General features: G+C 52.8%; 1 protein-coding gene across 1 annotated transcript; it reads right to left on the bottom strand.

Annotated features, from left to right (window-relative positions):
- Positions 1-6: 6 nt before the first annotated feature.
- On the bottom strand, positions 7-15329 carry LOC125334427 (the record flags this gene model as incomplete). Its single annotated transcript, XM_048321245.1, has 13 exons — positions 15251-15329; positions 12578-13727; positions 9764-9980; positions 8045-8202; positions 7612-7713; positions 6737-6925; positions 5786-6345; positions 4100-4373; positions 3200-3410; positions 2678-2814; positions 1557-1670; positions 579-782; positions 7-44 (listed from the first exon to the last, which is right to left on the bottom strand). Coding segments are annotated over exons 2-13 (3075 nt in total), but the record flags the coding sequence as incomplete, so codon positions are not given.
- Positions 15330-15948: the final 619 nt, after the last annotated feature.

Genomic DNA, 15948 nt, shown 5'->3' with positions numbered 1-15948 from the left:
AGATCCCATGACAAAGAGGGCAATTTCCCAGCCCTGGAAGGAAGCTGAGGGAACAAAGGCAGAGAAGAGGCATTACAGCCATGACCTTTCCCAGCACAGGGGGCTGCTAGGAGGTCACAGAATCAGAGTCACAGAATGAGTTGGATTGGGCCATGTTGGGTTGGGTTGAGTTGGAAGGAACCTTTAAAGGCCATCTAGTCCAACCCCCTGCCATGGGCAGGGACACCTTCCACTATCCCACGTTGCTCCAAGCCCTGTCCAGCCTGGCCTGGAACACTTTCAGGATGGGGCAGCCACAGCTTCTCTGGGCAACAACAGGTTGGGCTGTCCCAGCCTTCCACTCTTTTTCCCTGCTGCCCACCCTGTGACACCCCAGCTCTGGACAGTTCCAGCCTGGGTGCCAGTAGCTGCTCCCAGCAATTGGGCCTCGGGGCTTCCTGGCTGTGTGAGCAGCTCTGAATGCAAGGGGCTCCCCACTGAAGCCCAGTGGCTTGCCCACATCTCCTCTCGTGGAGACGTGGTCTGACCATGGCCCCAGCCCTGTTCACTGTGCTGGTAGCAGAGTCCCTCCTACTTACCACCATTGTGTGATACCAATGGCACATTTTTGGGGGTGACACACTCAGGACTGGTTTTCAGAACTCTCCCATCCACGGAGAAGGGATGGGGGCTGGCCAGGAATCCCTGGAGCCACGTTTTGATGGACTGCTCCTGCTCTGGCTGCTGAGCCCACACCTGGCCCCAGACCTTCACCAGTGAGCCCACACATGTCAGGTTAAGCTCTGCCAAGAAACAACAGTGCATTTTGGGTGGTCAGAAACCCTCTGGTGTCAGGGATCACATTGCTCCCATGACTTTGTGCCCTCCTGCTCCCATGCTCTTCACCTTTCTCTCCCCACTGCTCTGAAATCATGCTGCCGTGCTGCATCACAGGTCACCTGAGCACATGCTCAACTTTTCTTTTCATGACAAAAGGGACTTGAGGTTGTTATCCCACCCAATAGAATACTTTTTTACTACACTTTGTACCTCTACCCACTGGTCAGAATTGACTGAAATTGTTCCACGAGTCAAAAGGGCATTTGGGTGAGGGAGACAGAGCACAGCAGCAAAGTCTTCTCTTCCTTACAAAACCAGCCAAAACCCAGGAGACATTTCTTCCCATCCCTCAAAAGCTGTAGTCCCTAAGGCTTCCAGAAGTGACTATTTGGTCTGGATACTTTGAATAAATATAAGAGTTAGGAACCAGAGTACTCTGGACTGCACAGGGCTGTCTGCTTAGTGGGTTTAGGTTTGTCTGGCAGACACCAGAAGGATCAGCAGAGACTGTCATTCCTCATGGGCCCTCCAGCTTGGCCTCACGAACAGACCAGGTCAGGTTCTCTCCTGCTCCCCTTGCTGAAATCCCAGTGCCTGCCACTGTTCCTCAAGGTCCCCTCACTCCAGTGCCAGCCTGCAGGGTGGGCTGGAGCAGGGCCTGTCCTGATAAGGCAGCTGTGGATGAGCATTACAGGGAGGAGGGCACTTGAACTGGGCACGAGGAGCCAGGTACCAACCTTGCAGGTAGAGGTCGGAGACACTGCAGGAGCACTCCTCCTCCAAAGAGTTCAACAAGACCCTTCCCAAGCTTGCCAGCATCCTCCTGTGGTGCAGGGTCCACATGGAACAGTCTAGGGGAAGAGGAGATGTGGTTTTTCTGGGTGCAGTTCAGGACTGTTAGTAAGCTCCTGGCTGTGTGCCCCTTCCAAAAGACTTGGCTTCATCCCACCCTCCTCTGCCTCCCACTCTCCTTTGCCTTCTCCTGCCAGGTGAGTCTTTACTTCTGGCCTTCTACCACTGTACAGCAGTTTGGCTCCTTTGGCAGCCTCCTAGGGCTGTGGGGAAGGGCATGTCCCACATCACACCACAAGGGCCAGTACAGAGCAGGCTCTCATGCTGGGAGAGGAGCGAGGGGCCCACTCTTGCCCCTATCAGGAGGATGGAAGACAAATCTCCATTTTGCCAGATCTTGGCTCCCCCAAGCCAATCCAAGTGTGGCCTTTGCAGAGGCTGGGGACACCCCTGTGCATTTCCTTGCTGACTCTGGGTCAGGACTGAGACACAGGAATTTGTTGCCACAGATGAGCTGAGATGGGAGGGTTTGCTGGCAGTTTCCCTGACTGTGTCCCTGCCACCGTGAGAGACTGGAGCAGGGGGTTTCTGCCATTGCTGCAAATCTAACCCTGCAGAAAGAAATCCTGATCAGGGCTCAGCCCGGCCTGAGCAGAGACAAATGAAATATGTGGCCACCTTCATATCATAGAATCATCACAGAATGGTTTGGCTTGGAAGGGACTTTAAAGCTCATCTCATCCCACCCACTGGCATGGGCAGGGACACCTTCCACTAGACCAGGTTCATCCAAGCCCTGTCCAACCAACCTGGCCTTGGACACTTCCAGGGACAGGGCAGCCACAGCTGCTCTGGGCACCCTGTCCCAAGCCCATACAAGCCCATGCTGAAGCTGTAGGTGCAGGTGTTCCCTTGGGACGGCAGCACCACATCCACACATGGGTGTGTGTACCAGTTCTCTCTGGCACCTTTCACAGCAGCCCCTCTCCCATGCCATGGAAAGCTGAGGTCAGCCCCTGTCCCAGCCCTCCCACCCCAGCCTGGTGGGACACCCCACTCCACTCACTGGGTGTGAGGAAGCAGAGGTGGAGATCCGTGGCGAAGGCGTGCTGGGGACAGCTGTTCCGCGCTCCGGGAGAGGGCTCTGAGAGGGCAAACTGCAGTCCTGTGCTGGCATTGCCACAGCGGCTCAGGGACATGGGCCTGTCCCCAGAAGAGTCAAGATTCACCAACATGTCACACACCTTTCTTCCCACCTCCAAATCCCACCCTGGGCCCCAGTTCCTGGCGCTGCTGCGGATGATGGAGAGTTGGCTGGAGCTGAAGTCAGCTTTCACAGAGCCATCCTAGAGATGGGTCCAGCCTACCCCTCCAGCTGGAGAATACGTGAGCTTGGCCAGAGCAAACTTATTTGCTCTGACTGGCTTCTGCAGGAGTAAGATTGCTGCCTCATTACAGGCAGACTCCCACACCTAAGAGTTTGTCCTCCAGGATAGAGTTTTCCAAGCTACACAATACCTGTCCCTGCATTTCATTAACCTATTGCTCCCTCTTCACACCAGGAACTTTCCTAGAGAAGTAACCTCACCTGTCACCCTTGCAGGGCACAGTGTAAGCTGGCCCAAGGAAGCCCAGGTGTCCTCCAGCTGTGCCAGGCTCACATGTGTAAACCAAGGCATCCACCAAGTTCTCTGGCATTGCCTTCCTGCCAACAGGAATCCCATTGGTGCTGTACAAAGCAATAGTGCTGGAGCCCTCACTAGGAGCAGAGATGTTCTTGAAGGTCAGGTTTGTCCCATCTGGAAATGCCAGGGAAATAGATGAGATGAACATCTAGATTAGGCTGAACTTTGAGCCTGACTGGACAAGCTGGCAACGAGGAGAACTCCAAGAACAGAAACGAGAAACAAAGTAATGGTTGTGACCGAGGCCAAATAAAGCTGCAAGGAAGCTGCTTGCTGTGAACACGTTTCCAAAAAGATCAAGGTTCCTCTGAGATGCAGTCCTCTTCATGCAGCCCAGACAGAAATGAAGGTGAACATGAGTAAGAATGTGCCAAGGTGAATACGATAAAGGAATGTGCTGACAAAGCACCAGCTGAGGACCAGGAGGAGGCAGTACCACTGCAGGGTTCAGTGAGCATCAGTGAGTATGATGTGAGGGAACAACCCACAGCCCTAGTGGGACCTGCTTCTCCTGAAATCCCCTTGTCTTGGTACCAGCAGGAGGAACTCTTGGTCCTCCCACTCTCCTGCATGGAGAGCTTGGCAGAGGCACAGGGGAGGATTTATCACCTTCTCAGCTGGAGTATGACAGAACAGCCCAGGCAGAACAAATAGAGAAGAAGCAGGAACAAAGGACAGGAAAGGCAAGGCAGAATTGTTCTCCATGTTGTGCACCCTTCTCCATCTGTTTCCTCAAAGCTGCTCAAGCCCTTGCCCGTGTGTTTGAAGACAGACCCATACCAGGTCCATTCCATCAGACTTACCGTGCCCATGTTCTCCATCCAGCACAAACACCAACAGCCCTGTGGCTCCAACAGTGCCCTGCAAAGGGATGCTGGCTTGTGCCTTCCCCTCCTTCCCTGAGAAGAAGACCAAGCTGAGACCTCCAAGGCTGGTGCCAGGCTTCCCCTCCAGCTCCACGAAGCGGATGTGGGCAGCGCCACTGGCCAGGCACAGCTCACTGATGCGGATGACAGGGCCGCCTGGCACCGTGGAGCTGCTGCAGAAGTTCTCCCCCAGAGGTGTCACCATGGTCACCTATGGGGAGACACAAAAGCTGTTGCCACCACTGACACTCCTGTTTTATTCAGGTGGAGACACAGCTGCTCACAGCATTACCTCTTGTTCACCTGAACACCTGAGGCTCTCTGGTGAGACAAGAGGGTATAATCAAAATCACAAAATGGTTTGGGTTGGAAGGGATCTTAAAGCCCATCTCGTCCCACGTGGGCAAGGACACCTTCCACTATCCCAGGTTGCTCCAAGCCCCGTCCAACCTGGCCTTGGACACTGCCAGGGCTGGGGCAGCCACAGTTGCTCTGGGCACCCTGTGCCAGGGCCTCACCACTCTCACAAGGAAGAATTTCTTCCTCATACCCAACCAAAATCTGCCCTCCTTCATCTTAAGGCCATCCCCCCTTGTCCTGTCACTCCAAAACCTTGCCCAAAGTCCCTCTCCAGTTTTCTTGGAGCCCTTTAGACACTGGAAGGGACCCTAAGGTCTCCCCAGAACCTTCTCTTCTCCAGGCTGAACAACCTCAACTCTCTCAGCCTGGCTTCATAGGAGAGGGGCTCCATCCCTCAGAGGATGTCTGTGGAGATCTCATCTGGACTTGTTCCAACAGTTCCATGTCTTTATTTTGCTGGGGGCAGTACAGGACATGGTGATTCTGTCTCACACCAACTGCTCCTCACTTACTATCAGCTCAAGGATTGTCCTGACTGTGGGGTCCCATCACCACACATCCCCATCACCTTTGTCCCATCCTCAGGACTAGGAACACCTCTCTTTCTCTACTGTTGGAAGCACTTCCACATTTGTGTCTACAGTCTGTGGCATCACATCCTTGGGCCCATTACCACTACCAATGCATCTCACTCCTCTTCTACATCTGGAACAATTTTATTGCCTTAGTTTTGGACATCTCTCTGGCATCAGCAGCAGAGCAGCAAAGCCCTCCCTTACCCAGCTTTGTGTAGGACAAGCAGGCACACTCCACTATACTCCTTCAGGCCACTGTCTAAAACTAGATATTTTGAAATAAAAAGAAGCAGCTCAGACGAATTAACACAAATCAATCATACCAGTGCTCAAGGCACATCCTTCACACATCAGCCCTGCAGCAAGCTGGGTTTTAGGGACCTGATATGCTATTACACACACACTGGCGGTGGCACTAAAGAGAAGGTGACTCCACACCTGGCTCAGGGTAACCTGAGAGTCCAGGATGCTGCCCAAAAGGGAGCTGGTACCCGACCAACAGGCATGTGAACAGGGCAGGGAGGTGAGGGTGGGCTGGTGGGAGCATCAGCAGATGGCAGGAGGTCGATGTGGCACACCAGAAAACACTGTTCTCCTGAATAAAGGACACACTAAAACATGATCACTGTGGAAGGAGAACAGACATTTGCCCTCCTGGTGACTGGAGGGAGAAAGGACATCTTCCCACCTGGAAGCTGCTCTGGAGTTTTGTGCTCAGGCTGTGGCAGCGGCTCAGAGACTCATCCTGGGTGCTGTGAGAGTCGTTCTCGTAGAGGATGCTCTGCCCTGGCAGCAGCACTCTGAGCAGCTGCTCTGCCTTCTCTGGCACTCGGGATGAGTACACCACGGCATCCAGCAGCCCCCGCGCCGTCACGGCCATGCCCTCTGCGTACAGCGCCGTGCTGCTCTGGTAGAGAGCCACAGCATCTGCCCCATTCTGAATGGTGTTGGGGGGCAGTCTGATCATGGGTGCTGGGCTCATGCTGCTGCTCCCCACCAAGAAGTAACCCAGATTATCTGTGTGGTGTCCAGACAGATCCAGCACCCGGTAGGCCCGGCTGTTTTTCCCATTGTAGAGGACCAGCCAGTATCCCTGGAGGTTGAAGCGTGTCTGTCCAGTGTAGAAAAGTTCAATGTACTCTGCATCCTCTCTTCCCCCGGGGTTGTCTGCGTTCACCTCATTGATGAGTAGCTTGGCCACTTGCACAGAAGGCACTGGAGTCCCTTCGGGTATCTCTGATGGGACCCCTGGAAAGCAAAAATGTCCCAAATATGGGCCTAAGCACTGAGCTCCAAGGAAACAACACAATGTTGCATGGTATTTTGCTGGAATAAGACAAAATTTAGCAGAGGACTGAGGATGTTGGTTCACACTTTTATCATCCATGTCCTTTATAGCCCTTAGAAGAGGAGTCCAGGCAACACACTGGTTAACACCAGCTGTAACAACAGAGCTTGCTGTTAGTCCAGCCATTGAGCAATATGGGCTCTAGTAGCAGGACGTGATGGAATTGGAAGAGATTTTTGCCAGGTTGGGGAAAGGGAAGGAAGGATATTTCCCTCTTCTAGGAGAGCCAGATCCACATGTCCACCCTCAAACACACAGTATCCCCCATCCTGCAAAAATGATCACCAGTACCTGGAGGCACATTCATATCCCTGAGGCAGGACCTTCCTGTTGTGATGTTCCTTCCACCAAAGCTCACAACTCTGGGTGTCTCCAGGAAGGTACTGAAGGCCAGCAGAATGCTGCTCAGCTGCTCCTCTGACCTGGCAGTCAGCAGAGCGGTGAACACAAGCCCCAGGTCCTGGCAGGCTGCTTTTGGCTCTGCAGAGGCAAGCAGAGAACTGCCTCAGTTTCCCCAAGCCACCAAAGACCCACTTTCTCCTGGGAGAGACCCAGAGCTCACCAGCTCATCTCTACCAGAACTGTCCTCATGGTCAGACTGACTTGGGGCAGCTCATCCCATCAACACAGCACTGGGAGTTCTGCCTGTGCCAAGGGGCACCCTGGGACCAAGCCTGTGTCCAGCTCTGGGATCATCAGCACAGGAAGGACATGGATCTGCTGGAGCAAGTCCAGAGGAGGCCACGAAGATGACTTAGAATCACAGAACCATGGAATGGTTTGGGTTGGAAAGGACCTTAAAGACCATATAGTTCCAATCCTCGTGCCATGGGCAGGATCATATGGATCAGAAAGACAAGTAGACAACAAATTCCCAGTGGAGATGTCAGTCCTACTGCCACCTCTGTGGCTGCCAATGCCCCAGGCCAGAGCAGCTGGTGGTCTATGTGCTGAGGGAGCTGGGGATGAGATGCTCTGCAGAATGTGGAGGAACAGCACCATGCTGTGCCCAACCCTGGACATCTCTGTCATCAGCACCAAGATCAAATTAGCTGGATCCAAGCTAGGAGGACACAATGTGAGAGGGAACACTGGGCTGAAGATCAGGACCAGGTGGGCATTATCCACTGGAGGTCCCTAGACTGCTCTGCTCCTGCCCAGCTCACCTCTGAAGTAGGCAGCAGAGACTCCAACACTGCTGGATGCATCGAGGGCCTGGACTAGAGTCAGGAGAATCTCTTCCTGCTTCAGGAGCCACTCCTGGCAATCTAGGAAACAAAGAGCCCACTGTTACCTGGCCAGTGCCACCTTGGTCAAGGGATACAGCTCATCTGGGATGGGTGCAGCTCCACTCCTGCTTATCATCCAGAGGACCCCAAAAGCTTCTCTTCACCCAGTCAGTTGGAGGTGGGAGGGGAGACTGAGGAAGCTCAGCTTGGCATGGGCTGCCATGAAATTTTTGCAGGCAACTGTCAGGTGTCCTGGTTTTGCTTCCTTTGGGGTTAGTTCACACAACCCAGCAGGACTCTGGGTGGTCACCCTGGCTTTGTGCACATGCTCTGGCCCTCAGGAGGTCCTGCAATAGCAACCAATGCCCACCTGCTACATGGAGGCAGAAGGAGAGAGCCTGGCTGAAGTGTTTGTTGGGGCAGTCATTGAACGTGCCAGGGGTGGGCCTGCTGAAGATGAAGGATGTGGAGTCCCGGGTCACAGAGCAGCAGCTGCACTGGCTCATAGACACATTTCCTGGCTGATGTCTGCAAGAGAAAAACAGGTAGATGACAGAAAACATGACCTGCCAGCTGGGGACATGAGTGCTCTTCACCCACCAGTCACACATGCCTCCACCAGAGAGTGAAACTGTGTTTGAAGTCTTCTCCTTTCACAGGGTTTGGAGATACATCCCATCCTCACCAGTACCTCCTTGTCTCACAGAAAAAACCCCAACAGTTCAATAAAAACCTGAGAGAGAGAGCATGAGCTTCATACAACCCTTTCTCTTCTAGCATGGGCTGCATTTTTACTGGTCTGAAGACAGGTAAGGTGGTGCAGACACACTTGTGCTCAGCCTGGCACTACGGGGAAGAGCAGTGCGTGCTGCTGGAAAAGCTGAAAAGGCAGCACCTGAGAATGAAATGCTTGAGCAAGAGCCCTCAACTCAAAGGCAAAGATGATGGTCAGAGGCTGGACTAGGTGACCTTTAAAAGTCCCACCCAACCCCAACTCTTCTGTGATTCTGTGAAGTCCCACCGTGAGGAGCTGCACAGAGCAGAGCTGCTCAGAGCTCCCTGGGGAAGGAGACAACCTCCCCTGGGACCAGGGCCAATCGAGTCTCAGATGTGGGAGCAAGTGGGAGAAAGGAAGGAATAGGAATGTGCTGTGAATGAGTGGTGACCCTGATGTGGCTGTGGGCTACACCCTCTCCTGATGTGGTTGATCACACTTTAGTCTCAAATCGTGTTTTCACAGGCCCATCCAGAAAGGGTGAATCTCCTCCAGCCACTGAGCCAGGACCTTGGTATGGACAGTTACACCCAGAGGTCAGGTCTGATGCTTGGCCATGCAAACGACAGGCAAGAGTGTGCCCAGATGGTTTTTTGCTTACTGCCTGTCTCTAACACTCCTCACGCCATCTTCAGGCACTTGGCCCCTCGCTGCCTCTGCTCCTTCACCGCTCCACTGCCCTCTGCCCACTGTGTCCTCTTCCTCCCATTACTAGAACATGCCTAAAATGAGAAGGGAACTGTTCTCACATCTCACAAAAGTCTGAGGATTCTAACATTTCTCCTAACCCACAAAGACAAAAACGAACCCAAAACTAAAAAAGAAAGCGAGTGAACCCAGAATGAACAGTAATCCTGCTTCCAGTCCTTGGTCTGGATGAAACAGGGATTTCCTCTTGGGTCAGGCAAGCAATGCTAAAGTCCCTTTATCACCCTCATTTTGACCTGAAATTCCATCCTGAAGCTAAGAAAAACCTTTTCTAATTGAAAGCAGTACTGGAGAATTTATTAAATTGGCCATTACACTTTCATAAACAATAAAATATTAATGTTACAACCAGCAATCATCTGATCAGGAAATTCCTCCTCAAGTGCTTCATTCTGCAGCTGCACCAGGACCCATGTGGAGAGGGGAATATCTACAGCCTTAGGTGAGGCTGGGACTCAATATTGCCACGAGGAGACCCTGATCTGGAGGTGGCACTTGTCTCCCAGTCCTATCAGGGTTTGGGGCACAAGGCTGCAGTGAGCCCACCCGGCAGGAGCAACTCTAGTGTCCAACTGTCCTCCCAGCCCTGCCCAGCAAGCCTCTCACCGCTTTCCCAGGAAGGCAGGTCTGCCAGGGGTCAGGGTCTGCAGCAGCTCCGGGTCCGGTTCCTCACTGCTCGTGTACACAAAGGCATCCAGCAGGCCGGTCTCCAGCAGCGTTTTCCCTGGGACAAAACTGCTGCTGTGGCCTCTGTAGAGGGCAATGGCATTTGGGCCAGCTCTGAGGACAGGACGGGTGGTGTTCTCTGGGAACGGAAGGTCCACTGCACACCGAGGGAAGGAACAACGAGGGCATGTAAGCAACATCTGGGCAATACTCACCAACATCTCAATACTCATCATCTGGAGAGCAGCACACAAGGACTCAGAAGGTGGCTGGGATTGTCTGGTTAGTACAAATTTGGCATCTGCTGCCCCATCTTTCTGCTCACAAACACTTCTCATGTTCACTCAGCCTGAATTTCCCCATTCATGGCCAGTTCCACGATGTGGAGGAGGCTGGAGGGGGAAATCTGAGCAGAGTTCATCCTGCTGTTCTGGTTCTGCGAGCAGAGCGCTGATCCACGTGTCAACAGGCATCCTGGGAAGCCAGCACTGATGGGGCCTTGTCTACAGTAACATTAATTTTTAATTCTAAAAGAGATCTGCACACCCGACTAACCTTTCAGGTAGCAGTTAGTACACAACAGTATTTAAGAATTTACATTTTACTCTAGCATTTAACAGTCCGTGGTTTGTAAAAACACAAACTACACACACATACAGCCAAGGCCCAGGACACCAGCACACAGAATTAAGGCGGAGGTTTGGTGGAGTTTTGCAATTTTACGAGCTTCCTAATTTCTTTCCTTCTATTTACTGTTCCCTTCACAAGCTGTTTCTCCAGGAGGAACTGCTGAGGGCATTCAGAAACAGGCTTCTGGTATTTCAGTACTTCTGGCTCTATAAATGGCTCCAGGGAACAAACATTAAAGAAGGAATTGCAGGAAAGGCAGAAGGGTAAGGAGAAGTGGTTACTCTTTGAGAAGTGCCTACAGACACTTGCATACCAAGGGACAGCCCTGTGCCTCAGTCCTGATGTACCCCTGCCTAGGGAAGCTGTGGCTGCCCCATCCCTGGAAGTGTCCAAGGCCAGGTTGGAAGGTGTTCCTATAGCAGAGGGATGGGACAAGATGAGCTTTAAGGTCCCTCCCAACCCAAACCATTCAGGGATTCAGTCAAAAGTTTCCACACTGGCATCTGTCAAGGGAGGACTTTTACTCCAGTGCTCTCACAGCTTTAAGTTCTCTCAGTATGAGGCAGACAAGCTGTTCAAAGACAGGACTAGAAGCTGGGGCCTTTTTACGAGTTTCTGTCCCAAATCTGAAGTGATCAAATTAAATCAGCTTCTCACAGAGTGCTCAGCATGGAGTCACTATAAAAATGCCTTTTAAAATCATTAAAATACAATCACACAGTGTCATTGGGTGGAATGAAGAAAAACCTTCCCCAAACTGCTTGAGACATCTTAACAAAGCCTCATCAGAAAAAAAGTCAAAGCCTATCCGCAGTCACCTCCTTGACTAGTATGAGTCTTGAGGAGAGTTAAACACAATCCTTACAAATTTCCTTGTTAGTCTGAAAACTGGTTGTGTTTTCACATTGCTTTCCTTGACCCCCTTGGTTGTTTACTGCTCACAGCTCAACTGAGAGGGAAAATTACAGCGCCTTTCCTGGGGAAAAAACAGAGTCGAAGTGGACAATCAGCTCTTTTACATGTGGTGGAATAATATTTGGTGCCGTTTGAATTGTAAGGAGTTCAACTGTTTAAAGAAGTTTTAAGTTGTCGAAGTACTTTAATGGGAACCAGCTTTGTACAGGATGACTGTACTCCCAGAAATCATGAGTCAGTGAGTTACACAAGACATCTGCAGAGTCAGCATCCTCAGCACCTTCTTTTGAGGTGCCCAAAATAATGAAATATTTCTTCCTTCTCTGGTGGCCTGGAAGAAATTGAGAGCACTGGGAGGAAGTTCAGAGGGCAGCTACACACAGCTGGCACACGTGTGACCTGTGCTTGCAGCTGGTGCCATGGAAGCAAAGCCCTTGTGGTTCTTCTAGGAGAGTGTGTATATTTGCTGTGGGTGACCACCATGTTCCACACAGAGAAGGGGGACACTTCCAGGAGATGTAACACAACCAGGGGTGGTGGCAGGGTGGCTGCAGGGCTGGGAGCAGAACTGTGTCTTCCCAAGAAGCAAAGAAAACATGGGCTTGGGACCTCCATCAGGTGCCTAACCTGGGGCTCTGCAGGTCTACCACTGCCACACCACCTCCTCTTGTTTGCCCTGAAAGTGCCTCCTTTTGCTGCCCCTTAGCTCTTGCACCAGGAGGAAGGGTAAGCAATCAAGCCCTGTTCTCTTCCTTAGGGCTGCTCACATCTCTGAAACCTCTGCCAGGGCACTCCTCAGCTTTCCCTTTTCTAAGTTATTTCTTCTGGGGAAGCATTTCCACAGCACTTCCCATCCTAGCTGACCTGACTGAATGCCTCCAATACATCCTTTTGAGACTGATGTATTGAACCACACAAGGCACAGTTAAACATCCAAGCAAACCATGAATTTGTACAGAGGCATAAAAGATGTCCTCTGCTCTTTCCTCTTCTCCTAATAATTTCTGATATTCACTTTGCTTTATATAATTACTTTTTCAATAATTTCTAACATTTAATTTGCTTTTTTATTTGTCACTGAGTTCTGAGTCACATTTTCACGGCTCTCTCAGAACGCCAAGCAACAATAAACTCAACAGCATCCCCCAGCCCCGAGCCTGGCTGATCGCTCCTCCAGCCCTGAGCTCGTCACCCACACACGGTCCTTACCTGGGGCTCTGCTGTGTGCTGGGCCGATCAGGAGGAGCCCGTCTGGGGAGGTTTGGCCACAGACATCCATAGTGAAATACATGTCTTTGGTCCGACCATCAATCAGTACCAGGACAATGTCCCTCAGCACGGTGGAGTGGGGACCCTGGAGCTCTATGAACTCAAACTCGCCAGAAGAAGCAGCAGGAAGGACCTCACTGATCAGGACAGCAGATGAGTTCAGCTCAGGAGTCAGGATGCAGTGGTTCTCCCTGCCTGGCGTGGGCACCGCCACTTGGAAGATCCACTGAGAATCTGCCCCACGGCACCTCTCTATTGACTCATCCACAGCCCTGAAGGTGGGGTCCTCCAGGAAAGCCTCTCTGCCAGGGGTCAGCACCCTGACCAGAGTGTCTGCTCTGTCTGTCTTCTTAGTCTTATGGACCAGGGCATCTACCAGTCCATAGCTCGTGACGCTCATGCCCTCTTTGTAGTTCCCTTTTCCATAGTAGAGAGCAATGGCATCAGGGCCGTTCTGGATGGTGTTCCTAGGGATCACCAGGGCAGGGTTCAGGGAAGAGGAGCCAATGAGAAAGAGCCCTTGGCTGTTGGTGACTTTGCCCTGGAGGTTCAGCACCTTGTACGCTCGGTTCCCGTTGCCGTTGTACAAGACCAGGTAGTAGCCATCCAGGCGGGCTGTTTGCCCACTGGTGTGATAGAGCTCCACAAACTCAGCAGTGTCCACTCCTGGGCTATCAGCATTGACTTCGTTGATCAGGAGGGTGTGCTCGGTTTCCTGGTCCCTGGCAGGTTTTATAAGATTTTGAGCAGCACCCTTGGGAAAGCAGAAGTACACAAGTACCATGAATCCAATGTGCCAGGTATCTCCCATGGTGAAGGCTGGGATTTTTGTTACAGTTCAAGTCTAGAGAGAGAGCCTGTCCTCCTCTCAGCCACAAACAGGGCACAGGAGGAAGCTACCACAGGCTGTGCAGGACAGGAATGTGCAGCCTCTGACCTGGGTGCTCACTGGCAGAGGCACTGGCAGAGGCACTGGCAGAGGCAGGCACCCTTCTTCATGGAGTTCAGGTTTGCCAAACAAAACATCAATCCCACACAAATCTGAAGGGTATGGCTTGAACAAGAGATTTCCAGCTCAGGTCCTTTAAATCTGGGGGGAGGATGTGGGAAGAAAGAAGAATTGTGTTAGGAAACATAGAAACACACCAGTGACATTTAACAGCCTTAAAGCCCCATAATTTCCCCTCCGTGTTTCTTCAGAGGTTTGTGCAATGGGGCAAACCCAGAAGTCTGCAGTGTTCAGCATCCTGAGACTTGGGTGAACAATGGAAATTTCAGGTGTCAGTGTTAACAGTTATTTCCCTGAGTCCAATTTATTCCATGGAAATTAACACAAAATGGCACAAAGATGATAGTAACCATCTTCTTCATCAAGGTTCCAACAGGGAAAGAGAGTACAGGTGGATTCCTGTCACACACATGGCAGAGCAGGTCCACTGACCCCCACACCAACCAACCCAGCTGCAGCTCCTGCAGATGCAGAGGCTGTAGAATATGCAGTAGGGATGAACCAGCAATTTAAGATGTTTGGGAAAATAGTGAGATTTGTTTTCCCATTTCCAGAGCTTTTCCCCCAAACATCCATATCATCACCTGCTGAGTTTTGGTGACCTTCCTGGAGCCCTTGGCCAGTAGAGATCAAACCTGGGGAGGGTTCCAGCCCATGCAATGGTACCAGCACAGTAAGGACCTGCTGCCTTCCTGTGCTCCAGGGCCACATCCATGTGAGCAGGACAGATCATGAATGCACCCAACCCTCCAGCTGCTTAAAATCAGGGCTGCTGACCACAGCAGCCCCAAGGCGTGGACGCTTGTGATCTTTTCTAGGTGAGTGCCAACTGCAGTGGGACACAGCATCACATCCTTCAGCTGTGGCTGCAAACGCCCAGGCTGGTGAGCGAGCCTGTGGCCCCATTGCCACGGCCACCTGAGCTGATGCCAGGGCTGGTGTTTGCTCACCGACGTGAGGAATCAGCAGTAACTCCAGAGAATGAAGCTGACAGCAATTCCACAAAGAGCAGGCCCTGACGGAGAGGGGCCCCCCGTGCCTTGGAGGGCCCCACAGCCCCGTGCGCGGCCGCTCTCAGACCACAGAGGGTGGGGAAGCCCCCCCCCCCCCCACCACACACCTTCTGCCTCCCCACCACACACCTTCTGCCTCCCCTACGGACCCAGCCCAGCGCTGTTCTCCCTTCCAGGCGCAGTTCATGCCCAAAATCACCATCAACGTCCCCCTCTGGCAGGCTCTTGCTCCTGCCCAGTCTTCAAAGGAAAAGGAACTGGACCAGATTGTCTCCCCAAATCCACACCCACGAGGTGCCAAATTTCCACCACCTCTCGCTATTTCAGGTAAAGGTAGGAGGAAAAGAGGAGGAACACACAGGTTGTGCTCCTGTCCAGGGGCGGGCGTGGGACGGAAGAAAACCCACCAGGAATGGGAGAAACAGCAGGATAAAAAATACACAAATCCCCCACAGCTGGGCAAGCTGGAAGGGCAGGGGCGGGACTCTCGAGAGGAGGGGGCAGCTGCCGAAGGGGATGAGAGGAATGGGGACAGGGAGGGGACGGGACAAGCCCCCGGAGGTCGCTCGACCCCACCGGCCGCGCACTCACCGCCGCTCGCCGCCGCCGACGGGGCCGGTCCGGGAGGGCGGGGCGGGGGAGGAACGGGAGGAGGAGGCGGTGAACGGGGAGCGGCTCACGGGCTCCGTTCCGAAAGCGAGTTCGCTCGTCCCCGTGTCCCAGGAGATCCCGCTCTGGCTTTTCCCGGCTCTTTTCCCGAGGGGGGGTGGGTGGATGGACGGACGAATGGATGCGCTCCCAGAAAGCCAACTGCATCCTGGCTGCGTCCCCGGCTGCGTGGGCAGCCTCTGCTCCACTCCGGTGAATTCCCACTTGCAGAGCTGCCTCTGGAGTCCCAACAGCAGAAGGATGTGGAGCTGCTGGAGCCAGTCCAGAGGAGGCCACGGAGATGCCCAAGGGCTGGAGCCCTTCTGCTCTGGAGCCAGGCTGGGAGAGCTGGGAGTGCTCACGTGGAGAGAAGGAGGAGGAGAACTTAGAAGAGTTCTAAGAAGAGCTCAGAGCCCCTTCCAGTGACTAAAGGGGCTCCAGGAGCGCTGGAGAGAGAGTGTGGACAAGAGCGTGGAGGGACAGGACAAGAGGGAATGGCTTTAAACTGAAAAAGGCAAGATTCAAATGGTGAAAAAATTAGGAATTATTAGGAAAAAATTCTTCCCTGTGAGGGTGGGGAGGCCCTGGCACAGGGTGCCCAGAGAAGCTGTGACTGCCCCTGGATTCCTGGAAGTGTCCAA

The sequence above is a fragment of the Corvus hawaiiensis genome, chromosome 16 (genome assembly GCF_020740725.1).
Source record: "Corvus hawaiiensis isolate bCorHaw1 chromosome 16, bCorHaw1.pri.cur, whole genome shotgun sequence".
NCBI lineage: Eukaryota > Metazoa > Chordata > Aves > Passeriformes > Corvidae > Corvus > Corvus hawaiiensis.
Note: the sequence above shows the minus strand (reverse complement) of the source record. Positions and strands in the feature narration are given on the sequence as shown.